The 15,946-nt window shown below is 49.4% G+C and overlaps 1 protein-coding gene across 1 annotated transcript; it reads left to right on the forward strand.

The window, feature by feature from the left end:
- The first annotated feature begins 2,009 nt into the window (after positions 1 to 2,009).
- TF (transferrin) lies at positions 2,010 to 15,735 on the forward strand. Its single transcript, XM_059855089.1, has 17 exons — positions 2,010 to 2,168; positions 4,199 to 4,362; positions 4,537 to 4,645; positions 5,840 to 6,031; positions 6,909 to 7,044; positions 7,317 to 7,372; positions 8,407 to 8,576; positions 8,697 to 8,883; positions 10,233 to 10,387; positions 10,510 to 10,603; positions 11,246 to 11,275; positions 11,938 to 12,096; positions 13,220 to 13,364; positions 13,827 to 13,891; positions 14,003 to 14,187; positions 14,902 to 15,088; positions 15,494 to 15,735. Exons 1-17 carry the CDS (start codon positions 2,126 to 2,128, stop codon positions 15,529 to 15,531), a joined length of 2,115 nt encoding a protein of 704 aa, XP_059711072.1. The 5' UTR covers positions 2,010 to 2,125; the 3' UTR covers positions 15,532 to 15,735.
- Positions 15,736 to 15,946: the final 211 nt, after the last annotated feature.

A 15,946-nucleotide genomic window follows, 5' to 3' on the forward strand; every position in this document is an offset into this window, starting at 1 on the left:
TGGAGTCAATATGCCCAAGCATTTCCACCAATATTTAGGTGCTCAGGTGTCTGTTGTTTCAGCTGCAACTTCAGTTCCTCAATATGTCTGTTAGAAGAGGCATTTTGGAACAAATCAGCAAAAGGCTCTGGAAGAACCACGTGAGACAGTCTCCTGCAAGCCCTTGTGCTCCTTCTTCCCATGGATGGGGATGTTGCTAAGGCTGGATGAGTGAGGCAGGGATCAGTGAGACCTGCAGGAAGCTGGGGATGGATTTCAATTACTTCGACCTGTCTTGGTGGAAAAAGACCTTGGAAGGCCACAGCTTGCTGGAGTAAATATGGATGGGAGATCTTTTAAAAGGAGAGGCTTGAGGTGGGACAAAGTCAGTCCTCCTACAGCTGCAGTGTGTTTGGAGACACTCTGAACATGAGAAATTCTGCTCTTCTGAGAAAGCAGGGGATGAAGGGATGAGAAATAGGAACCAGCCATGCTGAAGGAAGTGCTACAGATGATGCTGAAATAACCAGTGTGGCCAGGAGTGCCTCTCACTCAGCCACAGGCAGGGTGGGCTCCTGGTGCCATGGTGGAGGTGGTCATTGCCTGAGGGCCTCCACCTTCCCTGGGTCACTCTGTACAGCCAAATCCTTAGCCTGGAACTGGGCTCCCACCTGTACTGAAGCCACTCTGGGCACCACCACCACCTGCAGGTTGCCCTGAGCCTGCTGGGAGAAGGGACAAGAGCCAACCCAGGTGCTTTCTGTCAACCTCCAGCTGTGTAGAGAGTGAAGGCTGTAGGGGAAGAAGAACCTGGGCAGGGGACCCAGGAGATCCTCCCTCCAAGGGGAGCTCATGTTCTTGAAGCAAGCCTGGGAGCTGGACCTCCTGACTGGGCTTTTTGCCCTCTTCCTTCAGCACACCCCACCTCGAGGTTCAGTAAATTCCCCTTGGGTTTTTTCTTCCATTTTCTGGGCATTTTCTCCTTAGTCACTCAAAGGTGAGCTGGGTTTTCATCACAACTGCCAGCCTGGTGATGCCTGGGAACACCAACCTTAGCTCCAAAGGCTCCCACAGCTGCCTGGGAGCACCTCTATGGACTTAACTGCTCCAAAGAGCTGGGTGAGATACAGCTGTATCTTCTGTGGGGTGGACATGGCGAGTGGACCAGCCCTAGCAGTGGTCTAGGGATGCTGTTTGGGCTTAGGGGCTGGCTGATGTGGTCCAGGAATTCTCAGTTTGTGTGCATATGCCAAAGGCTGAGGCTGGTCCTGTACCTGGCTGCAAAGATGGGGACATGAGGGCTGGGACAGCATCACAAGGGCTGCCCTTTATAGACCAAGCCGTGCCCTCTGGCCCCAGGGGGACAGGCCAGGAGTGACACAATGGGATGGAGAAGCTTTGCAGAGGAAGTGGGAGGGGGCTAACTGCTTATCTCAGTATTTCTTCCCAGGTTCATCCCAAAAATTTACCAAAAGTGCAGCGTGATGCTTCCTTCTGTCTGCAGGGAACTTATGGAGCTGTCTGGTCACTGCTGTTGGCTTTTTTTTTTTTTTTTTTTTTTGCCAGATCACGTGTAAGAATCATTTACTGCCTTTCAAGCTCGCTGCCATTGCCAGGAGCACGCAAGGGAGCGGGCAGGCACTCGGTGCTGCGAGCCAAGGGGCATCGGGCACCTCAGCAGCAGTTCCTGGCAAACACACAAAACTCTGCTCTGGATCCAGCAGGGACCTTCTGAGATTAGTTCTGGGCAAGGCAGGGGGTGGGCAGCACAAAGAAAATCGCCTCTCCTGCCGCGTTTCAGCCCGCAGGAGAATTCAAATGTCACAACTTGGGAATTTTCCATCTGAAGCCCCTTGTAAAATGCAAAGCGCTTTGCCCTGCTCTGACTCCCGCCTGCGGAAGGGTTCAGTGCCAAAGTGAAAGGCTTCCTAAAAATGGGCTGATCCAGGGAGGGGGGCGATTTAGGAGCTATTGAGAAACAAGGAAGGACAAACAGTGTTAGGTCATTGCTTCTGCAAACACAGCCAAGGCTGTTCCTCTATAAAAGGGGCAGAAAGCGGTTCCAGAGCCATCACAGACTCGGAGGGGACGGTCTGTGACCAAGGCTGCTGCACCCCTCCCACGGCACCGACCCCCCTGCTCCAGCATGAAACTCGCACTCTTCACTGTGCTATCCTTCGGGATAGCGGGTAAGTGTCTGCTGAAAGCAAACCTTGGGGGAAGGAAGTCAAAACTTCCATGGACCCCAGGCTGTTTCGGAGCTGCGGCGTACGCCAAAGCGGGCAGCTGTTCAGGAAAAGCCGGGACACGGAGCGGTGCTTGCTTTGGCAGCCGTGGATCTGTCAAGGGGGACGGTGCTTTGATGTTACTGACGGCAGCTTTGTGGGATGGAGGGAGGGTTGCAGCTGCCCACACTGCCGATGCCCACCCTAAAAGGAGGAGGGATGCTCCGCTCCCACCAGCGCGGAGGAGAATGCTTGGGACGGGCTCCGAGCTCCGGCTGTCACGGGGTGAAAGGAAAAAGCATCCTCCGGCCAGTGCTGTGCTGGGACAGGAGCACGGGCTCAGCCAGGGGGGAGAAATTATAGCAAGACCTGCCTGTTAAGCCTGTACATGTGTTTGGTTAAACTTGAGGGCAGTGACAATAAAATAGAGCTTAAATAATGAAAGATGCCGTGTGCTTCTCACTCTGCCCTGCCGCTGCAGCTGCACTTTGCTCAGGCTCCTGCCTATTTTATGCCAAATTTGTGCTGCTGCAGGGCTGGCTCTGCTTGGAGCAATTCTTTCCTCTTTCTGTGCTCACAGCTCTGGCTGGCAATGAGCAGGTAGCTGTGGCAAGGAGGCTGCTGGCTGCACCTGGCCTGGGGACTGATGCCTGGACAGGGAAAGAGAGATCTCCTTCCTGGAGTAGGCAGCAGGTCTCTTCTAATCCCCCATAAATTGTGGTGGTGATTAATGTCCTCTGTTAGGAAGTGTTCCCTGTGCCTCTGGCATCAGGAAGTCCTTCAGCACCTCTGCTGAATATTAGCATGCAAAGATGTTCCTCCTCTGCACAGAAAGAGACAAGAAGTCACCCAAAAGGTCTGTGACAGTGGCCAGGGCACTCAGGCTGCCACTACCTTCCCAGTCTCACCAGTACAGCTGGGTTGACTCCTCAAGGAGGTCCCCACCCAGCCTCTGCCCCAGGCAGGATGCTTGCTAGCATTAGTTAAGATGACCATGGCTTTGTGCAGCCAAGACTTGAAAAATGTATGATGAACTTGAAAAACATATGAAGAAAGAGGTGGTGGCCGTAGGATTTGAGGCTAAGGATTCTCCCTGTGACCAAAAGCAGCATGTCTACTGGGAGGCTCAGGAATCAGGCAAAGAGAGGCTATTTCTGAGATTAAAGAGAAAATGGAAACTACACAGGTTAATCTGGAGGTGTTTGGATGAAATGTGCCATTGAGGTTTGGAGGGAGAGCGGGGTGCAAGTGGCCTCTTGGTCTGCACAGCCCTGCCCAGAAGGGGCAGAGTGCAGGTGAACTGACAGCACAGGCTGGCCACATCCTTGAACTGCAAGTTTCCAGCATTCCTGGGTTCAGGTTTCTGGAGGAGACATGAATCTGCATCCACCAGAGGCTTCTGCTTTGTTCTGGTGCCCCAGAGCAGCCATTCAGCTGCTTGGAGCACTCATAGAGGGACTGTGGTGGTGCTGTGGCATCTCTCAGGGGGTGCAGTGGAGCAGGTGAGACAGAGGGACAGTTCAATAGATCAGACCATTCAGCTGCCAAGGAGGTGAGAGTGGCAGTGCACTGCACACAGCCTGGCCAGGTCAGAGCTGCTCCCCCTCTGGGGTTATTGGCACAGGCACTGCTTCAGTGCTCCAACTTTTCTCCTGTTTTTGCAAAGGCTTGAGCTTGATTCCTATTGAAGTGTGTGGATTTGTTCTCCTAATGCTGTGGAAGTGGCTGTGAGTCCAGGCTGCTTGAATCACAGTAGTCCAGGGACAGGAATGGTCATCCCAGATGTTCCTGATGGGGCACAAGTCAGGCAAGAAAGAAAGAAAGGACCTTCCTGTGTGGCTTGGGAGATCCTGCATGTGGCCATCACCCAAGGCCACGACCACAGAGAAGCAGTGACCTTGAGCTCACAGGGAACCCTGTGCTCACAAAGATGCTGATTCTCTCCAATCAATGCCTTTCTGTTTCTCTGACACTATTTCTGGTTCTTTCTACAGCTCTGTGTTTTGCTGCTCCCCAAAAGCCAAGTGTCAGGTGGTGCACAATATCCTCAGCAGAAGAGAAAAAATGCAATAGCCTGAAGGACCAAATGCAACAGGAGAACTTTGCTTTCAGTTGCCTGCAGAAAGCATCATACCTTGACTGCATAAAAGCCATTTCGGTGAGTGGGCAGCAAATTCCTCTGCTGGGATCTTTCAGCAGCCTGTTACACCTGGAGATGGAGTTTCCTTTCTGGTTGTTACCTGTGATCCCACTGTTATACACAAGGATCCAGGAGAGACTCTGGGAAGTGCTTCTCCTGCTCTTTGTTAATTGATGAAATCTCTTTGTTTAGAACAGTGAAGCAGATGCCATTAGCTTGGATGGAGGTCAAATTTTTGAGGCAGGCCTTGCTCCCTACAAGCTGAAGCCCATTGCTGCTGAGGTCTATGAACACAGTGAAGGTACATTTCCATGCAATTTTTTAAAGCCAAATGTTGGTAACAAACTGAGAGTGCAGAGGCCATCCCTTGCATGCAGAGTTCCCACATATTTTGGTTGGGGGTCCAAGATATTGCCCCTGGTTTCCAGGTCCCAGAGGGGAAGGCATGGGCGGGCAGTTCAGCAAAATGTGAATCATCACCCATGGTCACAGGACCCAGTGCCCCATTTCTTGTCATTTGCTGCAGTACAGGTCTCTGATCCCATGAGCAGAAATCATGGTCCTCCTGAAGCATGGCATAAAAATGGTGCTGGTTCTAGAGATCTTCTGCTTTCAGTGGCCTTGAACTCTGTGGGTAAAACACAGAGCTGGGAGGCACAGATAAGTTCTGTGATTTCCTGTGCAGTCATCCAGACAGAAAAAAAAAATGATTGGAGAGGCAACAGCATTACTAGTGGTTGGGAGGGACACCCAGTGAGATCACTGAGGCAAGAAATGCAGGCAATGCCCAGGAAAAAAGAAGCATAAAAAGGGCTCTGCAACAATCCCTTCTGACTGGAGTGAGATCCATGGCTCCATCCCTATTCACCCATTGTACCATCCTTCATGTCTTCTGTCTTTTTCCTGAGCCAAACAGATGCCATTTCCCTGCCACATCCAAAGCTCCAATCTCTTTTGACCTCTTCCTTGGAGTTCAGCCTGTTTGTACACAACATTCAGGATCAAAGCAACACAGCAGAGTCATTCCCAACGTGGTAGTTAAGAAAAAGATCTTAAACCTGAAAGGCTGAGGTCTGTACCACCCCCAAAACTCAGTCATTGTATCCATATTTAGCATGTGACAGACTGGGTAAAATTCTAAAGATTAAATATGGAGTTTCAGTCTCACAAGGCGTCCTGGGCAATGGCATTTGAGAAGAGACTTGCCAGTGGAGACTTGCAAAAAGATCCGTTGAAGTGCCTTACAAAACTATGGCACCTTGAATGTGATAGCATTTTCAGGTCACTTATGGGAAGTTGTAATGTGCAGCATTAGTGCAATATGGGCAGCATTAGCTCACCCCCAAGAAAATGAGAAAACCACAAGTGTTCAACCAAATTAGCTGATTGTTTAGAAGCTCAGCACTTTGTTCCCTGAAACTGGGGGTTTAGCAGGATTTGAAATGTCCCTAACTCCTCTTTTCCCATGGCTTCATTCCTTTTTCCTGCCCTGCAGGCTCCACTACCAGCTACTACGCCGTGGCCGTTGTGAAGAAAGGAACAGGCTTCTCTATAAATGAGTTGCAGGGCAAGACCTCGTGCCACACGGGGCTGGGCAGGTCGGCTGGCTGGGTCATCCCCATCGGGACACTCATCCACCGCGGGGCCATCGAGTGGGACGGCAAAGACTCGGGCTCCATTGAGCAAGGTGGGCTGGGGCACGGCGAGGCTGGGCTGGGAGCTCAGCCAGGGCTGGTTATTGGAATGTCACCAATACAGCCAAACAGGACGTGCCTGGGCTTGTCTGGCCCTTGCTGCTTGATCAAAAGGTGGCAGCTGTGGTGTTTCACCCCAGAGACACCTTTGGCTAGCTGGATGCTGCAGCTGGGCGCATGGAGACAAGTCCAGGCTTGCAGGAGCTCAGGTTTACCTCTGGCAGAGAAGCTTTAAGGTGATGGTGAAGGAAAGGAGTTGGTTCTGATGGAGGGTTTTGATCCAGAGCTTTATTCCTGGCCCACAGGCCTCTGAATGCAGTAACAGCTCCAACAGAACTCCTTGAACCACGTGTTTGCTGTTCTTTTTAACCCTGGGGAGAGGGGGAGGGAAGGAACACAAGGGACCACCAACCACATGGGGAGGGAAGTCTCAGGGAACAAATGACACCTGGATGGCCCAATGTCTCCTCAGGAGTGGGGCATCTCCTGAATTCTACCAATCACTCAACGCTCTTCTGGAATGCCAGGATTGACCGACAGCGCTCAGCAGGGGTCAGGGTGTGGAAAGGAGGGATGATTGACACACCTGGCAGGGAATTATCAGGGAGAAACCTGGGGTATATGAGGCAAACCATGACATCACACCACAACAGCTGGTGTCACGGTGAAAGGGGTGACACCAGGTGTCAGGGTGAGACTGGGGTGGGAGCTCAGCCAGGGCTGGTGTCACAGTGAAAGGGGTGTTGCCCAATCTTCTGCGGGGGTCTGGAGGTAGCTCGCAGGGCACTGACATTTCTTGTGGGTCCCCTCCCTTCCCAGTCCTCCTAAAAGTGAATTTTTGACCAACTGTTGCTTCCTTCTCATCCATAGCTGTGGCCAATTTCTTCTCTGCCAGCTGTGTTCCTGGTGTCACCACTGAAGCCAAACTGTACCGTCAGTGCAAGGGGGATGCCAAGACCAAAATGTCCCGCACAGGACCTTATTCTGGATATTCTGGAGCTTTCCAGTGAGTGACAGTTATTTTTCCTTTGGGGGAATATTCTAACCCTGACACATGCAAGTTTTTGTTGTACCAAGGAGAGCTGTGTTGGAATCGTGGGTCCTGAGGAGACTGAATTACTTCTCTGCCACTACAATTTCTTCCCTTCCAGCATCGCTTTTTTGGGGAAGACCATTCTTCTACACCTGCAGTTTATGCCAAAATAATTTGTTGAAACAGGAGATAGGGAGTCACAATGTCAGTTTTTCTAACTTCTCTTCCATTCCTCCCACCTGCAGCTGTCTGAAAGATGGCAAAGGAGACGTGGCTTTTGTGAAACACACAACTGTTCAAGGTACACCTGCAAGATCCCTCATTTCTCCTCTTTCTGCCCCCACCTCTCACTGCCACTCCATCCTGCAATTTGTCTACATTGTGCAGCTTTCATTCCTCTCCAGGCCCAAATGCTTCTTTCATCTCTTGAAAAAAGTTTTGCAAATTGTGAACTGACTCATCCTTGTTAATGAGAAATGGGATTATGGTGGATCCACTTTTTCTTCTCTGGGGTTCTTTGTAGTTGGAAAACTTGCTTGATGCCATATCTCAGAGCCAGCTGTAATGTGAGAAATTGAGCAGGTCACCCATCCCTCTGGAAGGGATTTTGGAGGGAATTCAGCCCACAGCAAGAGTTCACTAAGTCTGTGGAGACCAAGAGTGACCTGGCACACCCAGGACCTGCAGTGAGCTCAGTGGAGGGTCACCAAGGTGGTCATGGGGCAGGGATAACTGTCCTGCAAGGAGGTGCTCTGTGGGATGGGCTTGATCAGCCTGGGGACTGGATACAAGGGGAATTTTTTTTCCCCTTGAGGACAGTGGGGTAGTGGGACAGGTTGTCCAGGACAACCATGCACTCTCCATCCTTGAAGGGTTTCAAGATCTACCTGGAACATCCTGCTCTATCCCTGCCTTGACAAGGGATCTTCAAAAGTCCCTTCACTCTTGAATTCTCATGTAACCTTGTGATCTCAGTCCTGGGTTTTGTCTGCAGCCTTGGCATTAGTCACCTACTGGGCTTCACTGACCATGTGCAGCTCCTGACCTGCTCAATCCATTTGTATGGGATTTGTAAACCTATTTGTATCCCTTTGTGCATAAATCCTTGTACTATTGGGTTAGTTATGGCAGAGGCTGAGGTGATCTCTCTTCCAAAGGCATTGCCTTCATATGCCCAAGGTGACCCCATTGCAAGGGGTGCAGGCCTGCAACCTGCCTTCTGTAAAGAACTCCCCCCAGAGCTTCAACAGAAATAAATTAATTACAAATCTTCCCAAACTCACCTTTCTGTCTGTTTTCATGGTGGTGCAACTCATGGTTCCTCCCTTCCTTCAGAAAATGCCCCAGCTGAGAAGGATGAGTACGAGCTGCTGTGCCTGGATGGCACCCGCCAGCCCGTAGACAACTACAAGGCCTGTCACTGGGCCAGGGTTCCTGCTCATGCTGTTGTGGCTCGAGATGACAGCAAGGTCAATGACATCTGGAACTTCCTCTCCAAAGCACAGGTACCACCAATCTCTCCTGTCCTTCCTCTAACATCCCCTGTCCTCTGGTTTTGATTGCTTTCTCCAGCTTTCTGAGAGTTTTGGTGTGGTTGTTTGCTGAATATTTTTCCCTTGTGGCAGGAAAAATTTGGAGTGGGCACAACCAGCACCTTCCACCTCTTTGGGCCACCTGGCAAGAAGGACCCAGGCCTCAAAGACTTGCTTTTCAAAGACTCTGCAGTACAGCTGAAGCAAATCCCATCACTGATGGATTCTCAGCTCTACCTGGGCTTTGAGTATTACAGTGCTGTCCAGAGCCTCCAGCAAGGTAGGCAGGACATCAAACACCAGTGTCATGTCAGCATGGGCTGTGTGGAAGAGTTGGCATTGGCAAATACAGCCAGGCAAAAATAACATGATTTTTTCAGACACAGACTGTGTTATCTGCAAAATATTTTATGTGAAATCACAGAACCTTCACAAACTTCACTAACATCAATAAAGAAATTTGTTGTATCCAAACCCAAATCACCACACTGACAAACATGGAAAATCTTCATAAACTCTACCACCAGTTATTCAGCTGGTGGTAGAGACTGGGCATGGTCAAAACTACTGCTTAGAAAAACCATTTCTGGGCTGTAAAAAGAAGGAACATCCCAGGACACCAGGTTTGGACACTTGAGGGAACCAATGTCCTTGATTTTCCATCTTTTCCATCCTAGACTCATCAAGCATTTTGTGATAGCTTTCTGAGAGTCAAACATCCCACAAATGATCTCTGAAACCCACTTTGAATTCATAGTACAATTTAAAGTACTTCACTTCTGTCAAGTGATATTTATGGAAGGGGGCGAATGGACTTCACATAGCATCAAACCAGATTATTCAAGTGCTAATCAAACAAGATGATTCAAGTGCTGTTCTACAGAAACATAACTCGGTTAGTCTCATAGCTGTCTGGGCTGTGAGGAGTGGGACATATTACAGGCAGCAGTTCCATGGGTGTTAAGTGGTTGTGCTGTTTTAGCTAACAGAAATCTGCCTGAATGGCTTGTGTTGTGCAGCAGTTGTGCAGCAATTCACCTTTCTCACCTGTAAGTTGATTTTTGAGCCTACTTCAGCTCAAGAATCACCTTTTCTGTCCTTGCCAGCTCAGGGCTTAATGAAATCCTTGCCCTGAGCAGCAGCAGGTTGGTGTGTACAGGTGGTTTGTGGCCAAGTCCCTCACACCAGGATGTGATGGTGTTCTCAGGGGTCCCAGGATGAGGGAAGAGATGAGAATCTTGAATCCATGTTTCAGAAGGCTGATTTATTATTTTATGATATATTTTATATTAAAAGAAAATGCTATATTAAAGCTATACTAAAAGAATAGAAGAAAGGATTTCATCAGAAGGCTAGCAAGGAAAGGAAAGGACTCGTAATAAAATATTGTGAGTGCTCACAGCCTCGACACAGGTGGCTGTCATTGGTCATCAAGTAAAAACAATTTCACATGCTGGGTAAACAATTCTCCAAATCACATTCCAAAGCAGCAAAACATGGGAAAGCTGAAGCTTCCCAGCTTCTCAAGAGAAAAGATCCTAATGAAAGGATTTTTCATGAAATATGTCTGTGACACCAGGACGTGGCTCTGCAAGGCTCATCCCTGTTTTCCCTGTTTTTCCCTTGCAGATCGCCTGAGCCCCAGCCGCAGAGACAGCAAGATCCAGTGGTGTGCCATTGGCAGGGATGAGAAGAAGAAGTGTGACGTCTGGAGCGTGATGAGCAACGGGGATGTGGAGTGTGTTGTGGCAGAGGACACCAAGGAATGCATCACAAAGATCATGGTACAGCTTTTTCCCCTTTTCTCTCACTGTGAACTTCTCAAGTGCTTCTTTTACCATCTGGGCTCTGGAAAGGGCTGGCCTGGGGATGTGCAGTGTTTCATTTCTGCACCTTTCCATTTCAGAAAGGTGAAGCAGATGCCATCAGCTTAGATGGAGGCTTTGTCTACACTGCTGGCATGTGTGGTTTGGTGCCAGTGATGGCAGAGAGCTATGAGGGTAAGCACAGCTCTGTCTCAGGGCCCAACTGGTGGCGAATGGGCTGGTGCCAAAGTGCCAGTTTTATTCTGGAATCCTACAAAGCAGCTGCAGTGCTGCATCCTGCAGAAAGCACAGAATATCCAGGGTTGGAAGGGACCCACCAGGATCATCAATCCAACTCATGGCCCTGCACAGACATGCTGACAATCCCAGCCTGTGCCTGGGTGCGTTGTTCAAATGCTTCCGGAGCTCTGGCAGCCTTGGGGCTGTGCCCATTCCCTGTGAGCCTGGGCAGTGTCTCACCACCCCACTCCTCTGGGGGAGGAACCTTTCCCTGATACCCAACCTAACACACGTGCTCTGAGGCAACTCTGCTCACCATTGCAGGCCTTGTCTTTCCATGGAAGCAGAGTAGGCATGGATAGTCAGGAGCTCTGTTTTGATTAGGATGCCCTGGTCCTTTAGCACCAGCCTTGGTAAAACTGCTTGTTTTAGCTCAGAGGAGCAGCTGGAGGCTGTGCTTTGTTCTGTTGATGCACAAGGTGTTACTTGAAATGGTCACTTTTGCAACAGAGTTTCTCCAGAAATTAGTGAGCTTGATTCTTCTTTTGGATTTGAGGTGTATTTAACTTAACATCTTCTTCTTCTCCCCTCCCACAGATAATCATTGTGAATCACAAGAAGAACCAGGTAATTCCTGCCAACAGAGGGACAGAAAACAGTCCAGAGGGATATAAGTACAAAAGCAGATATGAGTCATGAGTGGAGAATAAATGGCCAGTCTCCACCCAAAGAGTGTCCAGTGTAGATATTAGAATTTTGGGAGATAGGTTTAGTGGTTGGAGGGAAAATTAGTGGCTGCAATAAAATCAAGGTGAAACATTTGGTAGTGGCAGAGATTGGTGTGGTGACACTATAACAGTGTCAGGGCTGTGAACAGAGGAAGAGGGTCTGGGCTGCAGCATTAGGAAATTGTTCTTTCTAGAAATTTAAAGGGGGAGAGGAGGGGAGGGTTTTGTCCTTTGGTAAGGAGAGAATAAAAATCAGGAGTGGATATGAAATCCTCACATGTGCCTTGCCTTCTCATAGGCTTCTCATATGCCCAGGTATCAGAGCTTTGGAGGGCAGGGAAATGTCAGGGATCATAATTTCCCAGGAGTGTGGTGGAAGTAGATGCATCACATCTAGAAACTCTTCCCTTGTTGCTGCCTGGCCAAGTATTTATAAGCACAAAGTAATTCTGTGCTGTTCATAGGTGCCTTTTCCCAAGTGAAGCCAATGCTCTCTCCTAAGGGATCACAGTGGAATCCTTGGGTCAGGCCTCAATTCTTCTCTATTTTATCTTCTGAAAGCAACCTACTTTGCTGTGGCTGTTGTGAAGAAGTCTGACAAGGATATCAGCTGGAACAACCTGCAGGGTAAGAGGTCGTGCCACACCGCCGTGGGGAGAACTGCTGGCTGGAACATCCCCATGGGCCTGATCCACAACAGGACAGGCAACTGCAACTTCGGTGAGTCCAGCTTGGAACCCATTTCTTTGAGCTGGGAATCTGCTCACAAAAAAATCTTTTACCACCCTTCATCGGGTTTTCACAGTTTCTTGTGCCTCAAAGATTCCCTCTTGGAGGGAGGAAATGGAGAAGTTGTTGTTATTTAAGGTTTCACTGAGCAGAATTTTAGGCTTTTGGCATCTGCTTCAGAGTAAGAGATGGCACCTCAGCTGCTTTGGGGGTCTGTGCTTTCTTTTCACATCTCTCCCCTTCCTCTTGCAGCAGCCCGGGAGGTGTTTCCAAAAAGGGAATGTGGGCTACCCCAACAAGGCCTGGTGCTTGTGCAGGGTGTGGAGTGGGGATAAAGGGAGGGGAAGGGCTGAGAACAGGGGATTCAGGCTGATCTTCAAGAAACTTAAAGGGTCTGATCTGACTGCCTGAGACTTCACTGAGAGTTATGGTCCAACAAAAATAATTTGGAAACATCAATGTTAACAACCAAGACAAAGTAAGCATATAATTATTAAAAGATTGAAGATATTAGTGTTAGCAAGTTTTATTCTTGGCTTCTCTATCCTCCTGCCTTCATTTCTGACTGTCCTTCTACCCCAAGAGCTTTGACACTGCTGCCAAATGCACCTCTGCTGACCCATAAAGGCTGTGGAGGCTCCAGCTGGCTCTGTGTGAGCTGGGAATGATTTGCAGGGAAAACATTCCTCTTTTTATGCCAAGATAGTGCCTATTGCACTTGAGCCTTAGGCCCTGCTTCATCACAGAATCACAAAATCATGGAATGGTTCAGGTGGAAAGGGACCCTAAAGCCCATCCCATTCCACCCCCTGCCATGGGCAGGGACACCTTCCACTAGCCCAGGTTGCTCCAAGCCCTGTCCAACTTGGCCTTGGACACTTCCAGGGATCCAGGGGCAGCCACAGCTTCTCTGGGCAACAATAATTATCAACAATAACAGTAATTATCAATAAAACAGAACCCAAGTTCCCTGGTCAAAGCTGGATGCATGTGATGTGCTGCCTACTAAGTCATGCTCCTTCTCCCAGCTCCCCAGTGAGCGAGAATGTGTTATCACAATAAAACCTAACTTCTCAGGGCATGAAAAGTGAATTTCTCCTATCCCTGCCTCCAGATGAATACTTCAGCCAGGGCTGTGCTCCCGGCTCTCCTCCCAGCTCCCGCCTCTGCCAGCTGTGCAAGGGCTCAGGGGGGGTCCCTCCGGAGAAGTGCGTTGCCAGCAGCCACGAGCAGTACTACGGATACACCGGAGCTTTACGGTATGTGCTGGGGACAGCCAGGCTGCCTCAGTGCCCTGGGGCTGCTCTCAGAGGACAGGCCACAGCTGAAGCACAGCCTCATGTCCACACTAACTCTTTTCCTTCATTACACCACTGAAAGGGCATGTCTCTGTAATACTATACATGCTTTTTCTTTGCTTTCTGAAAGTTGATGTGAAATATCTCCGTTCTATAAAACTCATGTCCTGGTGCCTCCAGACAAACCTGGAGAGGCACAAGGCCTGCCACAATGGCAGAAGTGCTCCTCTTTTAACATAAATAAGAAGTGTAAAGGCTGTGTTTCAGATATAATATATTTAAAATATTTATGGCAGGGCTCCTAGACCTGGATGTCCTTGGAGATTAATTGTTCTGAATAAGACTCAAGTCTAAATCAAATCTGTGGGAAAGGGACAGGATTCAAGCTGTTTTATATCACTGGCCTCTCTTTCTTCTTCCCAGGTGTCTGGTTGAGCAGGGGGATGTGGCCTTTATCAAGCATTCCATCGTTGAGGAGAACACTGATGGTACGTGGTCAGGGCTGCCTTCCCCATCTGCATGATTGCCTAGGTGGTGTTGAGGCTGATGTTCTCCTGCCATGCAAGCTCTCTGAATCTCCAAACCCATTCTCTTTAAAGGCAAAAACACAGAAAGCTGGGCCAAAGATCTGAAAATGGATCAGTTTGAGCTGCTGTGCACTGATGGGCAGCGGGCAAATGTCATGGATTACAGAAGATGCAACCTGGCCAAAGTCCCTACCCACGCTGTGATGACACGTCCTGAGAAAGCAGAACAAGTCCGTGAGATGCTGGAGAACCAAGAGGTTTGTAGTGCTGAGAGTAGAAAAAATATTGTGGGGTTGCTCTGATTTTCCCCAAGTCAGTAAGGTGGAAGCTTTTACCTCACTGCTGTGGGGTGACAGCCTTGTCCCTTGGCCTCCCCCTTCCTCCATCCCTTCCCAAGTGCTCTTTCTCCTCTGCCACCTCAGCAAACACACCTTTAGGTAGCAGTGGGATTGCAGCTGTTGCTGCTGTCACACTATGCTTGTGTGACATGAGTTTATCACCTCCTTTCCAGCCTCTGCTCCTGCTGGGGTGTTTCAGAAGCTCCTTTGTGGTGCCTGGTCTGTGCCACAGCTGGGTCGGGCTCAGCCCCAACAGCAGGCTCCCTGCACAGACACAGCTGACCAGAACCAGGCTGAACCATCTCTGTTTCTCCCTGCAGAAATTAATATTGGCTCCACCATTAGGGTCTGGTGAGAGGAACCTGGGGCCTTTTGATTCTACTCGTGGTTAACTTACAGGACCTGCTGGCAGCATCTCTGCACAGAGGGACATGTTAAAATGGGGCAAGAAGTGTGCCTACGGAGCACATGGAGTGATTGCTAGTGAGCAATCCCTCCTCTAAGCATACAGACAGAAGGTTTAGTCCTGAATTTCCAGAGCCTGGCTTGAGGCTTCCCAGACTGATGGTGAAGAACCATGAAGAAGAAGTAGGCCAGCTTTCTACTTCTCTTCTCTTTGTGCCTTTCTTTCAGAGGCTGTTTGGACCAAAAGGAACCAGGAGGGATGATTTCAATATGTTTGCCTATGAATCCAAGGATCTTCTGTTTAAAGACCGGACAAAGTGCCTGATCAGGCTCCATGATGGAATATCATACAAGGAATTCCTTGGAGATAAATACTATGCTTCACTTGCCAGCCTCAACACCTGCAATCCATCAGGTAACTGGAACAGCCCCAGAGGAAGTCCTGAATTGCAGTTCTTACCTAGCAGGCATGAGCAGTTTCTTCTGGAACTGTGCATTCCATGCCTTTAAAGGAAGAAAATGCCAATATTCTTTTCTCAAAGTTCCTTAGGTGAACTGAGAACAGACTTAAAATCTGCTGCTCTGGCAGCATTGTGTATAAAAGACTTTTCCTCGCCTTTAGGAAATAGGGACTTTGAGAAATGCCTCAGAGAACCCCCTCTAGAGCCAGCAGGGTGGGATTTGTGGTTAAAGCTCTTTTTCTGTGGCACACTGTGGATTTCCCATGGTGTGACATTGTTGGCATGGCTGGGTGCGTGCTGGTGGGACGGGAGTGTTTAAAAGCAGGATCTGAACTTCTCCCTGTCCTTTCCCTTTCCAGATCTTCTCCAGGTGTGCACCTTCCTTGCAGACAAGTAGTGAGATGGGAAGGATCCTCGAGGTGGGGGAGAAAACCTCAAGCCATGACTCCTCTCGTGCCCTCAGCAGTGAACACTGACCCACGGAGGGCCCTCTGCCTTCACTGCTTTCTCTGCCCTCCCTCATCACTCTGAAAGTAGCTCTTTGACACTTCACAATTCTCTGCTGCCAGCACAGCAAAAAAATAAAATTTAAAATCGAAAAGGGTGTCCTGAGATTTTTCCAAATGGTCCTTAAGCCCATTCCTTCCTCAGTGTCTCTCACTGTAGGACAGTGACAGACACCTTCTGGCTCTGCACAACTCCTGACAGGAGGGGACAGCCGGGGGTGGTCGGGCTCTGCTCCCAGGGAATGGGGACAGGACAGGGGGAACAGCCTCAGGCTGTGCCAGGGGAGCTTCAGGTTGGAAAATTTC

This window comes from Haemorhous mexicanus, chromosome 10, assembly GCF_027477595.1.
Source record: "Haemorhous mexicanus isolate bHaeMex1 chromosome 10, bHaeMex1.pri, whole genome shotgun sequence".
NCBI lineage: Eukaryota > Metazoa > Chordata > Aves > Passeriformes > Fringillidae > Haemorhous > Haemorhous mexicanus.

Bases quoted from the DNA above. Each gene is read 5' to 3' on its own strand.
- TF (XM_059855089.1), top strand. From the start codon at position 2,126: ATGAAACTCGCACTCTTCACTGTGCTATCCTTCGGGATAGCGG. The intron at 2,169-4,198 runs GTAAGTGTCTGC...TTCTTTCTACAG, and splicing joins GCTATCCTTCGGGATAGCGG to CTCTGTGTTTTGCTGCTCCC. The intron at 7,045-7,316 runs GTGAGTGACAGT...TCCCACCTGCAG, and splicing joins GGATATTCTGGAGCTTTCCA to CTGTCTGAAAGATGGCAAAG.